The sequence below is a fragment of the Phyllostomus discolor genome, chromosome 5 (genome assembly GCF_004126475.2).
Source record: "Phyllostomus discolor isolate MPI-MPIP mPhyDis1 chromosome 5, mPhyDis1.pri.v3, whole genome shotgun sequence".
In the NCBI taxonomy this organism is placed as follows: Eukaryota; Metazoa; Chordata; class Mammalia; order Chiroptera; family Phyllostomidae; genus Phyllostomus; species Phyllostomus discolor.
In genome coordinates, this window is record NC_040907.2 from 160188840 (window position 1) to 160207249 (window position 18410).

Sequence of the window (18410 nt, forward strand, 5' to 3'; positions counted from 1 at the left end):
CCTATTTGATGAGAGGCCTTTTGCAAGAATATTAAATATATGATGTGGAAGATCACAAATATAGAAAGGGAACTCAGGATTTCATCTGGTATAGTTCTTTGCTTTATGCATGTAAGATATTATACTCATTTTATGGTTAAAACATATGTGGCCTAGAGATGGTGAGTGATTTGCCCAAGCGTGATAGCTGTAGGTGGTGGTTGAGGTGATATAAACCATCCAGCTTGTAAAATCCATTTACAAGCGGGATTTTAAGCAGTATATGCTCCATTTTAACTAGGCAAGACTGTTGACTTGAAGAAAGCATTCTCTCCTAAATTTCTCTTTACAAATGAAATAGCATTGCCTCCTTTTGGATATAGCATGATTCTTTGTCATTTGTTAAGTGAAGACAGTTTTCCAGATATTAATACAATAAAAGATGTTTGATGGTATTATTTGACAAAATAATATGTCCAGACCCCATTTTAGGTCAATAGTGCTGATGTAATTTGAGCTTGTGTTTTTGCGTGTTTTTCTGCTAGATCATTTTTATTTTTCATTTTGGCTTCCTACATTTAAAATATTAGCATACTGTTTTTCTTTCGCTGCGTGTATGTGTATATGTGCATCACTTTTATTACCATCTAATAAAGGAGACTCATGTTATCAAGTAAACATAAAGATATTATTTCAACTTGTGATGAGCTTAATACAGGGAAAATAGAGGATCCTATGAGGGATCTTTGGGTTGAACATTTTGCAGTCTTGCTTTTACTTATCATGAACAGTTTTTCCTGTTCATACATATCTGTTAATTTTAAATTATAGCATGATATTTTATGTGTGTGCCATAATTTGTTAAGTCATTCATCCACCGATGCCATTTAAATTTTTAGATTTTTTTTTCACTCCAAACAGGGCTACTGCGAACATCTTTGTACAGATTTTTTGTGTATTTGTCCACCTAGATCCTTGGGATAAACATGAAGAATTAAAATGCCCACAAAAAGACTTGAGTGTGAATGGTCATAGCATTATTCATAATCACCAAAAGCTGGAAACAGCTTTTGAAATTGAAATATCCATCAGCTCGTGAATGGATAAATAAAATATAGTACTGTATGTTTTATACAATGGAATACTACCTAGCAATAAAAAGAAACAAACTACTCATACATATAACAAAATGGAGGAACCACAAAAACATTATGTAAACAAAATCAGATACATAAGAGTACATATTGTGTGACTTCATTATATGAGATTTACAAAAAAGACAAAACTGTAGAGATAGAAAGCAGACCAGTGGTGGGCTAGGGAGTGAGAGTGGAAATTGACTGCAGATGCACACGAGGGAATTTTTGGGATGACAAAAGTGTTCTAAAACTGGAATATTGTAAAGGCTACACAACTGTATGAATTTACTGAAGCTCATTGAACCGTACACTTAAAATGGCTGAATTTTACAGTATTTAAATTATACCTGAATAAAACTGTTTAAAAGAAAATCTTCACTGTTTTTATTTATTGCAGTAAGATAATGAAGAGTCTTAAACATAAGACGAATGCTAAAAAGAACTGAAGGTGTAATGAATGAATATTAAGCAATGATTCCTTTAACACTTGAAATAAATTAATAGGTAGGGAATGTAGCCAGTTGAAAGAAGGCATCTCCACTTTCCTGCAGGTCCCCGAGCAGGAAATTCAGCTATCCTGCCAACCTCGCCTCCCTTTGAGAAGTGCTTTTCTGTGTGATGTACTTCCCTTGACAAGGCTCCTGTTTGCTCTCTCTCTTTTTTAAATTATTGATTGTTTTTATAGCAAGAGAGGAAAGGAGAGAGAGAGAAACATTGGTTTGTTGTTCCACTTATTTATGCATTTGTTGGTTTCTTGTATGTGTCCTGACTGGGGATTGAACCCACAGCCTTGGAGTATGGAGACAATGCTATAACCCACTAGGCTACCTAGCCAGGGCTTTGTTAAGAATTTTTATGTCTATGTTCATGAAAGATAGCATTCTCTGTGTGTACTATGTGTGTGTGTTTCCAATGTAATTTCTTTCTCAAGTTTTCGGTATCAGGTTAATAATGCTGGCCTCAAAATGACCTGGGAAATGTTCTTTCTTTATTTTTTGAAAGATTTTCTGTAAGATTGGTATTATTTATTCCTAAATGCTTGGTAAAATTTACCAATGAAGAATTCTGGGTCTGGAGTTTCCTTTATGGGAAGGTTTTTGATTTTGAATTTAATTTCTTTAATAGATGCAAGTCTATTAAAGGTTTTTATTTCTTCTTGAGTCAGTTTTAACAACTTGTATTTTTAAAGAGTTTGTCCATTTTATAAAAGTTGTTGAGTTTATTGGAATAAAGTTGTTCGTAATACTCTCTAATCATCTTTTTAATGTGTGTAGGGTCTGTAGTGATGTGCCTTTTGCTCTTAATATTATTTTTTGAACATACTAATTTTGGGGTTTTTTTCTTCATCAGTCTTAGAAGAAGTTTATCCATTTTTACTGATGTTTTTAAAATCAGCTTGTAGGTTTATTGATATTCTCTGTTGTTTCCTGTTATTTGTTTTGTTCACTCTTGTTCTTGGTCTTACTATTTCTTTCCTCGGCTTCAGAGTTTTTCATCCTCAGCTGTATTGACATTTTGGGCCATATAATTTTGTTTTGATCATAAGATGTTTTACAAGCATTGCTGGCTTCTCCTTAAAAAATGCCAGCAGTATCTACCCAGTTGTGCTAACCTAAAATGTCTCTAGATATAACCAAAGTATTCTGGTGTGCAAAATAGCCCATAGTTGAGCGTTGTTGCTCCTCTTCTTTTGGTTAAGTTTGTTTGTTTTTCTAGCTTCTAAAGGTGGAATCTCTGATAATTGGTTTTGGGCTCCCCCTCCATTAACATAAGGATTTAAAGCTAAATATTTTTCTGTAAGCACTGATTTAGCTACATCCAATACATTTTGATATGTTGTATTTTTATTATTTTTCGGTTCAGGATATTTTCTAGTTTCTCTGCGAGTCATCTTTTGATTTGTGACACATTTTCCAAATAGTGATTTTTTTCTAGTTATGTTATTGTTATTGATTTCTAATTTAATTCCATTGTGCTTAGAAAACTTACTGTGTATGACTTTTGTACTTATAAATTTATTGAAAATTGTACTTTACAAAGTGCATAACTTAGGGATATTTATGTAGTTTACCAAAGGACTTGTCAGAGACTTAAATTAGGGTGTTTGCTATAATTGAAAATGAATTGATTTTTACAGAATTCAGTTTATATGTAATTTCATTTTTTCTGTTTATTGAAAATGTACATATGGAAAAGTGCACAAATCTTAAGTGTATAGCTTGATGAGTTTTCACAAAGGTGAAGAAATAAAATATTACAGATTCTTAGAAATTCTTCTCTTGACTCTTTTTGGTCACTGCCTTCCCCTCCCTGAGGTAACCACTATTCTGACTTTTGATACCATAAATTAACTTTGTTAGTTTTGAACTTTATATGAATATAGTTACACAGTATGTATTTTTGCGTCTGCCTTTCATTCAACATTATTTTGAAATTATGAAGATTCATCCATGTTATTGCATTATAATTCATTCTCAGTGCTCTACAGTATTACATTATATGAATATTTCACAGTTCATTCTACTGTTGTTGGATATTGAGTTATTTCAGTTTGGGCTAGTGAAAAAAGTGAGCATTCTTTGCATGTCTTTTGGTGAACATATATGCATATATTAGTTTGGTATATGCCTGTAAGTGGAAATGCTTGATTGTAAGGTATGCATATATTCAGCTTTGATATGTAAGTTTTAAGGAAAAATTTATTGATTGTAGTTTTTGTTATGCATCCTATTAGGCACTTGTTTTTTTTGGGGGGGGGTCTTAGTTATTGTAGTGGTGATGTGTTTTTGTCATTGTTAAAGAAGAAGCAATAAATTTCACCCTGGCCTATCAGACTTGGTTGGAGAGGCGTTCCATATGCAAAAGGTGAGGTTTGGATTCTGAGTCAGGACACATACCTAGGTTATGGGTTTGATACCCTTGTCAGGATGTGTGTAGGAGGCAACTAATCGATATTCCTTTCTCACATTGATGTTTCTTTTTCTCTCTTATTCTTTTTCTAAAATCAGTAAACTTTTTTTAAAAAAATCAATGAATTTTTATGACACATTTTTTCTAAAAGTCTGCAATATTCAAGTTTTACTGTCTTTGATGATTTTTAAAAAACGTATACCTTTTGGTGATAGCCAGAGGGAAAGGGGTGTTGGGGCTAGGTGGAGGTGGATAAAGAGGGGGATGGGGGCAGAAAGAGACTTTGTTTGAGGCAATGGGCTCACAATGCAGTGTGCATATATTTTATTGAGTTGTATACTTGAAACCTGTATGGTTTTGTGTACCAATGTCACTCCAATAAATTCAGTTTAGAAATATGTACCTTTGATAGAAACATGTACAAAACAACCTTTTTGAAAGAATTACTTTACTGGCAATAAATGTGATTTTCTTCTGTTACAGTGTTCTTCAAACTCTATTGACTACTTTATTGTACCACTAGCAGTTAAAATAGTTTGTATTTCTAATATATGTATATATATTTATAATTATATACATGTATTACTGTACTAATATTTTATAAATACATGATAAAGTTTGGAAGAATAATAAATTTAAATAGAAGTTTTACTATTCTCCTAATTATTTTTAACCTTCAGGTATTTACTTCACAGACCCTTTCTCTAATGTAGGTGAAGTTTTCTGCTTTTCTTGCTTTTTGAGTATGTAAATATGAAGTAAAAGCTTTAGAACACAGTTAGGAGATACTCGTTTAGCTTCACTGAATGTGTGATTTTCATTGTGTGGAGGACTACATTCATTAGGCACTTTAGGATTAGGAAGTAAGTGAAACAAAAATGTTAATGAATTGGGAGTTGGCTCATTAATTCATGGAAAATAGAGGTCTTTTCTTTTTCTAGAAGTGAATGTTAATTCCAGGAATGGGAGCTTTTGTTTTCCTTCCATGGTGGCACTACTCTTAACTATTTTGTGCAGTTTCAACTCCATGCTTCTTTACATTGGCTGCCACCAAACTGCATCTGAAAGAATTAAAAAGTTTATGTATTATAGCTGTGTTGTAGTCAATGGAAAGTCATGGATCTAATTGGGATTAATGACTCCCAGTCACATAGGGAATGCGCTAGCATGTCTCTCTTAGAGGGATGTTGTTGGTGAAGAAGATCACCTGTGATTCCATGATAAAATGGTAGAAATGTCCTCTCTGTCCTTTGAAGCTGTCGAGCATTCAGAGTAAGGAAAGAAAGACTGAGTGTCTGAAAGAAAGTTCACTAGTGGTTGCTCTCAGAGGTGTATTTGCAGAAGAAGAGTGGGTTAACTAGATGAATTGTTCAGAACATCTCAATCTTACAGGGAAATGATCATAATTGTATATTTCAGTGGCACATTATTGGAAGGGCTTGGTTGGACACACAGGCTCAGAAGAGCAAGGTTGCTTCTGAGTGTGCTAGTACGTGATCAGTTCAGTTACTCATGTGGTGCCAGCACTATGTGGATTATTATTTTCTCTGTGTACATACAGTTAGGCATCTTTCTGTCATACTCTAAATCTTGTACTGCCCTCATAGCTAGCTAAATAATGAAAATACCAATCTTCTCTTTCAGTTTCATTTTTCATCATTATGGTTGTTTGTTTATTTCCAGGCTAATTCTAGGTATTATTCAGAACATCTCAATTTGTCCCACATAGGATACTTACTAATACTTATTTAAAATAATAAGAATATTTGCAGTGGCTAACATTTACCAAGCACTTATTACATGCTGGATGCTTTTATATATTTTTCTCTTAATTCTCACAGAAACCCAGCCAAGGCATGTGATTTTATTCCAGTTTTACAAATGAAGAAACTGTTAATCAGAGAAGTTAGAATTTGTCCAAAGTTACACAGTGTGAGTTAATATTTAAATTCAGAATTTTTCCCTCTAATACCATGGACCTTGCTTATGCTATTCTTTCTAGTTGGAATATCCAAAGTCTACCAGGTCCAGCCTCCACTAGTCACATACGTACTCATCACTTAAGCCCCATATTAAATGCCACCTTTTTCTAAAGTTTACCTGGATAACCCCATTTGGAAGTAAATGCTGCTTTCTTTAAATCCCCACCACACTTTGTACCTTTCTTCATATATTTATTTTGCCTTGAGTTATTATTTCTCTACATACCTTAATTTGCCAACTAGAGATTCTCTTTGTTCCCCACAGCCTAAGACAGGCTTGAACATTTAAGATACTCAGTATTTGTTGATTTGAGATTACAGGCAAAAACAGCCATCAAAATATAAGTAAATACTATTGGTGCTTTTTCTGAAAGTCTGAAGAGCATGGCAGTATGATAAAGATTCGTATGTATAATCATTTTTGCTTCTCGGTATATGGAAATGTTGTTAAACTTAACTAGTGGTGTAACTAGAAAGGGCGTGTATTTCCTGGTTTGGTGAAAAAGTTCATATTCTTAGTTATTTTATATTTTTTTAGAAAGAAGATAAAGTCTGAGAGGTTGGAAGAACTTGCTGTTTTAATTTTGTTAATAGCAGGGAGTCAGATTATGTTCTTTTGGTGCTCCTTTGATAATAGGCTCAATATAATATTGTAATTCAACAGTTAGTTTTCTTTGGGTATATTATCTTTTATATTTATGGCCATATATTGGACTGCCAGACTGTTCAGAGTAGGTTTATAGCACATAGTCTACTTCTCTCTAAATAGATTGTTTCCATTTATTACTTACTCTTGTATTTCATTGCTTTTGTTTTACTTGTTCTAAGTTTTCTTCTCAGATAATGGCAGTTAAACCAAAACTAAGAGTGAGTGGGGAATTTTATTGTTGATTACCCATTCAAATTTTGAATGATATTTTTTGTTTTCCTCTTTTAACTTATTAATTTACTTTGATATTTCAGTAAAATAAAAAAGAACTGAAAACTTAACACATATGGTAATAGAGATTAAGTTGTAATAAGATTTATTTATTGGGTTTTGACCTCTTCAGTCTCTGTAAGACTAAACGTTCTGTTTTTATAGTTTTCTTTCATCTGACTTATACATATACTTGCCTTTAATTTGGCTGATTTCTAGAAGCATCATAAGATTCTTTTTTTGTTACCTTCTTTGAGGAAGAAGTCCTTCTATTAAGATAATCTCTTAAAAATGAACATCGGTCTTTTTCATCCTGTGTCACTTGGACCTTACGAAATTGCCAAAAAAGCAAATGGTGGATAGGGGACAGTAACTCAGAGGAGCTTTTTGGCTCTTGAACTAACACAATGGGTAAAATTTCCACAAAAATTATGATATTGATAAAAACACTATTGAAATTTAGAAATTTGATTCTTAAACATCCACTGGAATTATAAATCAGATTGAAGTCGTCAGTAATGTGATATTCTAAAGGCCTTTGACATTAACCAGGATATGCTATATTAAATGGTTAAAGTTTTAGTTCTGCTGACAAGAACTTAAATTTTTCTTCATAAAATTCCTATATTATTAATGTTAAATTATTGTAAAAGTAATATGTGTTTATTCAAGAGAACTAGTATAACACAATTCTAATAGTACCTAACTTTAGAGTTTGTTATATTTTACTGTTCAGTGTAGGCTTTGTTTATTCCTATAACAGTTAATATGAAGTAATGTTATTTTTCCTAGTTCATAGATGAGGAAACTGAGCACAGAGAAATGAAGGGACTTTAACGAGGCCACACAGTGTTTGAACCCAGGAAGTCTGGCCTTAGAATCTGTGCCCTTAACCTCTCTTCAGTATTGCTTGTCAGCAGGTGGTTTAAGAGCTTGGGCTTTGGCTACTCCGTATACTCTTGGGCCAAGAGCATCTCTCTTGACCTCTCTGAGCCTCAGTAATCTTGTTTATAAAACAAGGGCTGTTTGGGGGATGAAATGAAATAATGTATGTTAACTTCTTGGTACATTCATTAGCAGACACTTTGCTTCCTCAATAGGTGGTATTATTATAACAAATATTGACAAAGCAAAAGGAAAAAAATCATGAAAAGAAAATAATCATTGTTAGTATTTTGAGGCATGTCCTCCCAGTCTTTTAAAAAAATGTGTTCCTTGATTTTATTACCTTATATTTATGTTGTTTTCATTTCTTTTATAACTTTCTCTTGTTTATATTTTACACAAAAGGCAGAAAGACTTGAATTTTTCTGTATTACTTAGCAGTAAGGCAAGGCTGTTTCAGCTTCTACGCTAGCTAAAACTTTTTCCTTCCTGTGTTTAGTAGTAAGTGGAGATGGAAGAGGACATAGAAGTACATACATTTTTTTTTATGTTTTTAAACAAGAATGAGACTATATTTGAATTAAAATTTTTGATATAATGTCTACAAATCACCAAAATGTGAAATACTAGAAACAGGCAAAAGAACATGTACTAATATTAATTTTAGTAAAAGAACAATGAAACTCCAGTTTCAGAATATTTAGAGTTGTTGCCATATTTTTAGGACTATAAGATATACTGGACCATAAGACACACCTAGGTTTTAGAGGAGGAAAATAGGAAAAAAAACTTTGAAGCAAAAAATGTGGTAAATTATTTAATAACCTGTGACCCTGCTCCACCGCCATTCTCTCCCCACCCCCACCACAGCGAGCCAGGTAAGCTACATTTGGACTGTAAGATGCATCCCCATTTTCCTCCCAAATTTGGGGGGAAAGTGCATCTTTTATAGCCTGAAAAATACAGTAACTAAACACACTATATCTGGATGAACAGTCCTAATGAATGTAGACTATTCTTGATGAATAATATTATAGAAGTCTGGTCATATATTGCATTGTTAAGTAAATTCACTGAATGTGGTATAGCAGTAACTAAACTAATCCCCCTTTCTATAGCCCTAGCAACAAAACATGGCTAATGCTCTTTTTTTCCCTTTTAGGTCTACACACAATGAGCTGGAAAAGAATCGGTGAGTCAGTAATGAAGTGCAGCTTTCATTTATGTTTAAAAAGAAAACTCAAACGTTTTACCTGTGAAAATAATGTAATAATGCATATGTAGTTATAATTTTCAAGAAATGCATAGCATATCATGATTCTGATATATATATATATATATATATGTATGTATTCTCTCAGAAAAATGAATTAAATAGTAAGCTTACACTATCCAAAGTGGAAATACATTTTTAACTTCATTTGAATTATGAGTTTATGGTTTATCCTTCTTCTGTCTCTGAAAACAGGTTTATTGTGATAGGCTTATGACTTAAATATGGCCTTGCCTAAAGGATTAGGTGTCTGTAGTATAGCTAATACATATTATGACAAATTGTAGAACATTGAATTTCTCCTTCTTTACAGTTTTCATTTATTCACACATTCAACAAATCTTGTATCAAGCATGAACTGTATGTCAGTGCCAAGCAGGCATAATACTTTGCATAGGAAATGCAAGAATGTGTAAGATAGTTTCTGTCCTTAAGGAACTTACAACTTCCTGGGGGAGAAAGACAATACTATGTAGTGTGGTGAGTATGGAAATGGAGAGGCAGAGGATGCTGCAAGATTATTTTGCAGGGTCACCTGATTCTTTTCTGAGGGAGTCTTGGAAGGCTCTAGAGAGGATGGTGAGGAGACGCTGTATATTGAAGAAACTCTGAGAGGTTCAATATGAGCATAACAGATTGTAGCACGAGGCAAACCAGGCCAGACATTGACAGCTATGCTGAAGAGTTTGGACTTAAAAAAAAAAAAGATTTTATTTATTTTGAGAGAAAGGGAAAGAGAGGGAGGAAGAGAGGGAGAGAAACATTGATGTGAAAGAGAAACGTCAATCAGTTGCCTCTCATGCTTGTATGCTCTCAACTAGGGACATACCCACAACCTAGCCATGTGCCCCAACCAGGGACTGAACCCGCAACCCAGGCATGTGCCCCTCACTGGGAATCATACCGGTGACCTTTCGCTTTCCTGGATGACACCTAACCAACTGAGCCACACCAGTCAGGGCAAGTTTGGATTTTTTTCTGAGAGTAGTAGGGGGCAGTTGAGTGATTTTAATATGGGCTGTCACATGATCAGATTTGTGTTTTGGAAAGCAGTTTGGCTGCAGTGTGAAGAGTTGGTTGATTGAGAGAAGGGATCTCGGAGACAAGAACGCTCTTGGAGGCTATTGGAAGCCTCTGTGGTAAGAGATGATGGGGGCCATCGGAGATAGAAAAGTACACAGAACAAAGAGATAGTATGGAGTAAAATCAATATAAATTGGTGATTAGTTTGCTATGGAAGGTTAAGTATTAGGTGGTATTACTGTTTACTGAGAAAAAGGAATATTAGGAAGAAGTAAGTTTGGGAGAGAAGATGAGGATTGTATAAATATTCTCTTTCTGATAGAGATTAAATTAATAACCAACAAACTGGAATTGCCTGCACCAGTCATTTTCGACAAAACAAAAGGTCTCTATGACTGTCAACTTTCTGCCCTCCCTTTTTTAAATAAAAGGGACCTTACAGATTGACTAGCCTAACTGCCTCACTGCAGATGAATTTGAATGTCAAATTCTCTTGAACAAACTTAGTATAGTCCTCTAGGCTGACTTAGTGGCTTTTACCACTTCATTTGTGCAATGTTCCGCTCATATCTCTTACTCTAAAACTTAATCAGGTAATGGTATCTGTTCATATGCCTCTTTCTGTCAAATGACTACAAACGATTTCCTCAAAGGCAGGGATTCTGTTTTGTTCAATTTTTTGTTTGTTTTGTTCAGTTTTTCATCCTCGGTTCCTAGCATTTGATGTATAGTAAATGATGGTTTCAATACTGAGTGGAGGATAAAAGTGGAGCAAAGTTCTGTGTTTTAGTCGAAGTTGTTTCCTACTTCATGGCAAAGCATTTTGGCAGAAAACCTTTCATTTTAAAGAATCTCTTTTCTGCCTTATATTATAGCTAGTTAAAACATGGCAAAAAGACCAAGAAATAATGACTCTGAGGATTCGACAGATAAATAAAACCTTACATTGAACTTTAAATTAGAGTGTATTTTGGGCCACACATTTTAAACACTGATAAACGTGGATTTTATAATTATTTCAGCCCCCTGAATGTGATCCTTGGGAGACCCTTTAGGAAACTTTACAAAAGGTTTTTCTTTTAAACTCTGGAGTTAAAGAGACTTCAGTAAACTGTTTAGAATGGAGCTCTTTAAATCTTGAGTAAAGTTTGTTTAATGCATTCTGCATATCAATTCTGATATACCCTCTATAAGTTGTTGAATCTAGTGTCTGTCTGTGGCACTGGCATGGCTTTTATCTCCTGAACTGTACACAGTCTCCAGTGTCTCCAGTGCAGGCTTTTGTTCTAATTTTATTTACTTATGTCTGAGACTTCGCAGTTTGCCTCCTACCTCACTTAAAGCATGGTTTCCTCATCTTCTTCTGTCCTCTTCTGATAGTCCTAGATAGCCTTTATTTCTCAAATTATTTCTTCTCCCTTCTTTCTTTTATCATTCCCTCCTCCCTCTTTTCCTTGAGGCTTAATCGAATTAACCTTTGCAAGATGAATTTGTTTTTAAAAGGGCTATTTGTCAACATAAATAAGTCTTATTTAGAATGTGTCAGAGACTGAGTGCCAAAGAAGAATCCAATTTAATAACCCGTACTTCACTTGCGGAAGGTTACTGGCTTATGATCCACAAGAAAAAATACATATATGTATATGTATGTAGATATAGGATAATTTAAGGGTGGGTGGGTTTCAGCCAAACTTGCAAGAAGCTAAACATAAAAAATACTTTAAAAATTTAAGCCTGTACTGTTATTACATTTTTAAGCTCCCTCATAGTTCTATTTAATAGTTCTTTGTTCCCAAGGTACCATTTTTATTTGACATTTTAAAGAAAATATGTTAACCTTGCTTTAGCATCCTTTAAAGTAAGTAGAATTTTGGTTTTACTCTTCCTTTACTTTTGAGTGTGAGCCTATGTGATGAAAGTAATTTACTCTCAAAAGAACAATTTGGTCTTGTCTTCATTCTGAAAAATGTTTTCCTGAAGCAATTCATATTTGAAGTTTTGTCACTCTACATATACGTTGATGTTAGAAGTTTTTTTTGTTGTTGCTTTCTTTTTTGCCCAGTTCTAAAATCTTTCATATAAAGCTGCTTTGAGTTAGTGTTTTCTACTGGGGCAATGAAGTGAGAATTAGAGTGGATGATTTTAAACTGTTAGTTAATGACAAGAGTAATTCCAGATGGCTATCTTAAACAAAACTCCAAGACTGTTGAAACCCGCCCTGGGTTTGTCCTTGAGGAGACAATAGACGGCAAATATTGAGGTCCATATTCCCAGATCTTAGACAGAAACCTGATGGTGGAGATTTGGGGTCTGGCAGGCCCAGGGCAGTTTGTTTTGGCCCACAATTACCCTAAAATGCCTACAGCCCATTAGAGAGTTTTAGGTAGATTCAGGACTGATAAAGAAATTCAGATTCTTTTTTGGATAGGTCCTGGGGGCCTTATTTCTGCCTAAAGTCCTGATAGTTACACTGAGCCTAGTTTAGATGGTTTAAAGCATTTGTTATTTGGGTACTTACCCTATCTCCCTAGACCTATAACAGACTCAGGAGGTAGAGTAAAATGAACAAATCTTTGAGATTTAAGAATTAAGAATTTACATTAGCTTACCTTATGTGTTGGATCCTTTGCTAGAGTAGAAATCAGTACAGATTTTAGATTGCTTCATTGTTTTTTATTTTATTAATTAAAATTACTGATGATGTTTTTAAAAGAAAACAACTTTAAGAGGACTTTAATGGTCAAGAACCTTAATGCTGATGACAGAAGAGGCTATCCAACTTTAATAGCTACCATTCCATTGAAACAAAAGGCTCACCCTTATTGTAGTTTTGGCAAAGCTAGAAGGCCCAGTAGATGATAGTGGATTAACAGTGCCTTCCTAGGCAGAGAAGAAGTGCCTGAGTATTTTTCATAAAAGAAAAGCATGTCCAATGAATGGTAGTAATTGCTATATTCATGCTGAGACTTTCTCATACTTCTGAGGCATAGATGAAATAAGCATTTATGGAGTATTTACTCTGTTTCTCCACTATGCAATAATATTTTAATCATATAAAATAGGAACCCAGAAAGTGTAGGGCAAAGTATTATTTAAAACCAGCCATTTTGTGGAAGGGCAGATAAAGTGCTTCCCAGATAAGGTCAAGTTAAAGGAGTTCGTCATCACCAAACCCTTATTATATGAAATGTTAAAGGGATTTATCTAAGAAAAAGAAGATAAAAAATATGAACAGTAAAATGACAACAAACTTGCAGCTAACCTGTTAACAGCTGAACCTAAAACAGAAACAAACTAAGCAAACAACTAGAACAGAAAGAGAATCACAGAAATGGAGATCACATGGAGGGTTATCAGCGGGGGAGTAAGAGGGGAGAGAGGGGGAAAAGGTACAGAGAATAAGTAGTATAAATGGTAGGTAGAAAATAGACAGGGGGAGGTTAAGAATAGTATAGGAAATGTAGAAACCAAAGAACTTATATGTATGACCCATGGTCTTGAACTAAAGGGGGAGATGCAGTTGAGAGGGGGATATGCAGGGCCGAGGGGAGCAAGCAGGGGAAATGGGACAACTGTAATAGCATAATCAATAAAATATATTAAAAAAAAACAAACTAGTCATTTTGACCAGCATAGCTACAGTTTGAAACAAGACAATGGGAACACAAAAGAGACCTATTCATAATCCTGTGGGGTCATCAATGTGATAGCTGTGTCTATTATCAGTCTTTTACTTCCATAATGATTAATAAATTTAGTGATTGGCATGATGGTAGATAAAATGAAGTGTAAGAAACTGACCACATCCTTTTCTTAAGGTTAATAAGGTCATTATAGTTTGGTAATTATAGGTTTCATCTTTCAATACCAGGATCTAGCTAAGTTACCAGTGAATTCTAGAAAGGTGGCTAAAATTGGTTTCAAGCTGAAGGTTGAAACCCAGTTGTGGTCTGTGTAGTCATTTTGAAAAAGGAATAGAATAGAAAATATCAAAGTGTATTGCTTGAAGTAAAGTTAAATGTAGAACACATGATGTAAAACACTGGTCATAGCCAAAAAGCCACTGCTCTGGAGAATCAAGGAAAATGTATGCTGAGCCATGAAGAAGAAATAGATTTTGAATCTAAGCAAAGAATAAGGAAAGGGGGCAGTCATGGAAAGCAGGAAGGTGGCGTCAGAAGCCATGTTTAGGAAGGAGTGAGAAGATCATTCTGAGATGCAGAACAGAGTCTATCAAATTAATAGTGGGAAATGAGGCTAGAAAGGTGGTTGAGAAATAAAGTGTGGAGTGTTATTGAATGTCAAGGAATTTTTATTTTACTTTGTAGACAGTAGTGAGTTTTTGAGGCTTTAGAAGCAAAAAGATAGGCATGGACAAAGCATTTTCAAAAAAAGTACAAGGTCTCTCTAGAAAGTACCCAGCCATATACTATGAAAAATAGAGACATTTATTGAAGAAAATATAAGATATAAGAAACACTATACACAGGACAATGATACCTCAGTCTCCTTCAAAGTAGGCACCTTGGGACCTCTTCACACAGTTCTCCCAGCATCTCTTCTCTGTTCAAATGACTCTGCAAAATCCTTTGTTGGACTCTACATCAGCTGCCCTGTCATACATGTATTTTCCTGAATCTCATCATCTGAAATCTTTTCCATTTCAAAGGTGATTTTAGTTTTGGGAAAAACCAGAAGTTGCAGGGCACCAAATCTGGGCTGTAGGGGGACTGAATCAGCTGAGCGATTTGATGTTTCACCAGAAAAAACTGCACCAGACCTGATGCATGAGTGGGCGCATTGTCACGATGAAACTGCCAATCACCAGTTGCCCATTGCTGTGGCCATTTCATTGTATGCGTCTCTCAATTGGTGAAGAACATTGAGGTAGAACTCCTTATTAATTGTTTGGCCTGGAGGGGTGTACTCATGATGTATGACACCTTCCCAATCAAAAAACACAATTAAGATGATCTTGATCTTGCTGCAACTTTGCCACACCTTCTTTGGGCCTGGAGAACCAGGTGACATCCATTGGGACAACTGGGCCTTCATTTCCAGATCATAGCTGTAGACCCATGATTCGTCTTTGGTTAGGTCTACTTGAGGAAACCTGGTTCATTGGTAGAGGTTTGAATCAAGTCATTATCAACTGCAGCACAATGTTCCTTCTGTTCTGGTAGCAGAAGCTGTGGAACGAGTTTTGCCATGACATGTTTCATGCCTAGACCCTGTGTCAAAATCTTGGACACAGTAGTTTTTGGAATCTCCAGATTCTCCTAGAATCAGCTTCTAGTTCTCACACTGTTGCCAAACTTTGTTGACCACTGCCCATACACTCTCAGCATTCTTATGTTGTCTGCTTGTTGCAGGCCTAACAGAACATGGGTCACTTTCAGCAGAATCTCAACCATCTTTGAAGTTTTTGTGCTATACTTGTATTTGTGTTACACGCATTGCATCATCCCCAAAAGCCTTCTGAACCATTCAAATAGTTTCCTCGGAGGAATGTTCAAACTTAATGCAACCTTTGATGCAGATTTGTGGCTCTCCTCAGTCACTTTGAATGTGAAGGGCCATACAATACACATGCTCACTCAATGACGTCTACCACCCCCACTGACCAGTATAGTGAAGTCATCATTGTTCACACATGTGCATTCCAGCCCACTCTTCTTGGCTGCCAGATTACATTGTTATGCAAACTGTTATATTAACAGTGGCTTTACTTTTTCTGGACAGAATTTGTACAGTCTAGCTATAGAATCAGAGATTCTAGTTTGGATATTATTGCAGTAGCCCATGTGGTAGAAGGATATAAGAATCAGCAGTCAGGTGATGGGAATGGGAACAGAAAGGAAGAGAGAGGACTAAGAAACCATATAAAGAAGGAACATGGTTCTCCATCAACGGCTACTATTTATTCATCCTCATGTTTCATCTTTACATAGCAGCAACAGTGACCTTCTCAAAGGATATATTATATCCTGTCATTTTTGTTTATAATCTTCCACTGGCTTCCCATTGCAATTAGCTAAAACCTGTGGTCTACAAAGTTCTGTCATTCTATCCCTCATCTCCTTTGGCCCAGCCGGCACTGCTTTCTTTCCCCACACTCCCTCAGACACACCATGTTCATTTTCATCTTGGGCTTCTGCACTTGTTCTTTCTTTTGCTTAGAAAGTCCCTGCTATAACTCACCTTCACTATTTAGTTCTCAGTTCTCAGGTCATCAGTTTAGAGTATAGTGGTTGCCCTCCAGTCCATCTTCTATCCTGTTGTCTTTTCTATCACCTTCACATTTATTTCCAAATTGTTTGTTTGAATTATCTGACTTCTTTCACTAGACTGTAAGTTTCAGGAGGGCAGGGATTTTGTCTTATTTACCCTTAGCATATAGCAGTCATTTAGTAAATATTCATTGAATGACAAACTGATTCTATATACTATTGAGTATACTTATAACCAATAATGTATGTTATTGAATTATAATGACAAGTGAAAAATGGCAAATATATAAAATACTCTTGAGTGTAACAGACATTATAATAAAATAATTTCATATGAAGTAAATGGAAAATTTAATGGATTCTTAAAATGTAAATTATATGAAAAAACTTGGTAAGTGGGAACATCTTAAAGGATTTTTACTATGCAGAACTTATTCCTGCTTATGAAAAAAGTCAGTAACCTTTTTAAAGAGGCTAATTGATTCTTTCAGTTGATTAGGATATTATGTAGTTAGTATAAAGACAGGTGGTTTTGTAAAGGGGAATGGTTTACCTGATGGAGTTTATGCTCCACTTGTGAAGTCTTTATTCTTTTCTCATTGCATAAGTTGAAAATGGTAAGCATTTTATGAGGTGAAGATTTGGAGACTAGAATATCAAAATAATTTCAATTTTGGGGGTGTTAGAATTTTTAATGTATTAGTTATACTTATCCCAATAGTTTGGACATGATAATGAATATAATATTTTTTCTAGATTATCTACATGTCCCCAGTTCACATGGAAATTTTGACAAATTGATTGTTTTAGTCTGCCTTATCTTATAACAATATATAAGAGTAAATCTTTGTGACCATAGGTAAGGCAGTGGTTTCTTAGTACATCATCACCTGACTATTTATGATTCCTTGGCAGGAGGAACATATCTTAACTGGTGTTAGCTATATATTTTGGGTGCTTATATGACGTTTATTTAAAAAGGACATACACTTTTATATACAGTATGCACATTCTAGAAAAAAATGTACATTTGTTTTATTAGGAGGGAGAAACAGAGTGTAAGAGTGGTTTGGCAGAACTTGTATTAAAAACAAGTTACGAGGTTAAACCTTTAATGTAGGTTTGATAATGTCTAACTGTAGCTGGATCAACAGTCCATAGTGTTGGATTGAATCTGATAATTATGGAAAGTTTAATCAAATGCTTTTATTAGCCTTAGTTTATTACTAAGATACAAATCTCGATATGAAAATGCCTTATAGTAACTTCCTTAGCCTGGTAAATGGCATTTATGAAAAACCCACAGCTTACATCATATTCAGTGGTAAAATACTAAATGCTTTTCCCTAAGATCAGGCACAAAACAAGGATGCCTCCTCTCATGATTTCTCCTCAATGTTGTACTGGAGGTTGTAGCCAGGGCAGTTAGGCAAGAGGAAGAAATGAAAGGCATCCAGATTTGAAGGGAATAAGTAAAACTGTTTCTGTTTGCAGATACCAGTCTTGTGTATAGAAAATCCTAGGAATGCACAACAAACTATTAGAATTTATATACGAACTTAGCAAAGTTGCAGGGTTCAGGACTGACACAAAAACAGTTGTGTTTCTATATACCAGTAATGAACAATCTGAAAATGAATTTAAGAATATAGTTCCATTTACAACAATAGCATCCAAAAGAATAAAAATACATAGGAATAAATTTAACCAAGGAGGTGAAAGATTTGTGTATTGAAAATTGTAAAACACTTTAAAGAAATTAAAGAAAACATCTTTGTTTATGGATTGGAAGCGTTAATATTGTTAAGATGGCAGTATTCCCCATATCGATGTACAGATTCAATGCAAGCCAAATCAAAACCCCAGCTTCCCATTTTAGCAGCAATTGATACTTGATCCTAATGTTTATATGAAAATGCAAAGTCCCTAAAATAGCCCAAACAATCTTGAAAAGAACAAAGTTGGAATACTCATACTTCCCAATTTCAAAGCTTACTACAAAGCTTTGTAATCAAGACAGAGTGATATTGGCCTAAGAATAGACTTATATAAATCAATGGAATAGAATCC

General features: G+C 34.7%; 1 protein-coding gene across 3 annotated transcripts in view; it reads left to right on the plus strand.

Moving 5' to 3' along the window:
• Positions 1 to 18410, plus strand: part of MXI1 (MAX interactor 1, dimerization protein) — a 74674-nt gene that overhangs the window by 26552 nt on the left and 29712 nt on the right. For all 3 annotated transcript variants that reach the window (XM_028511429.2, XM_036027276.1, XM_028511430.2), the window contains exon 3: positions 8977 to 9006. In XM_028511429.2, coding sequence (XP_028367230.1) covers positions 8977 to 9006 — 30 coding nt within the window. The remainder of the gene's footprint in view (positions 1 to 8976; positions 9007 to 18410) is intronic.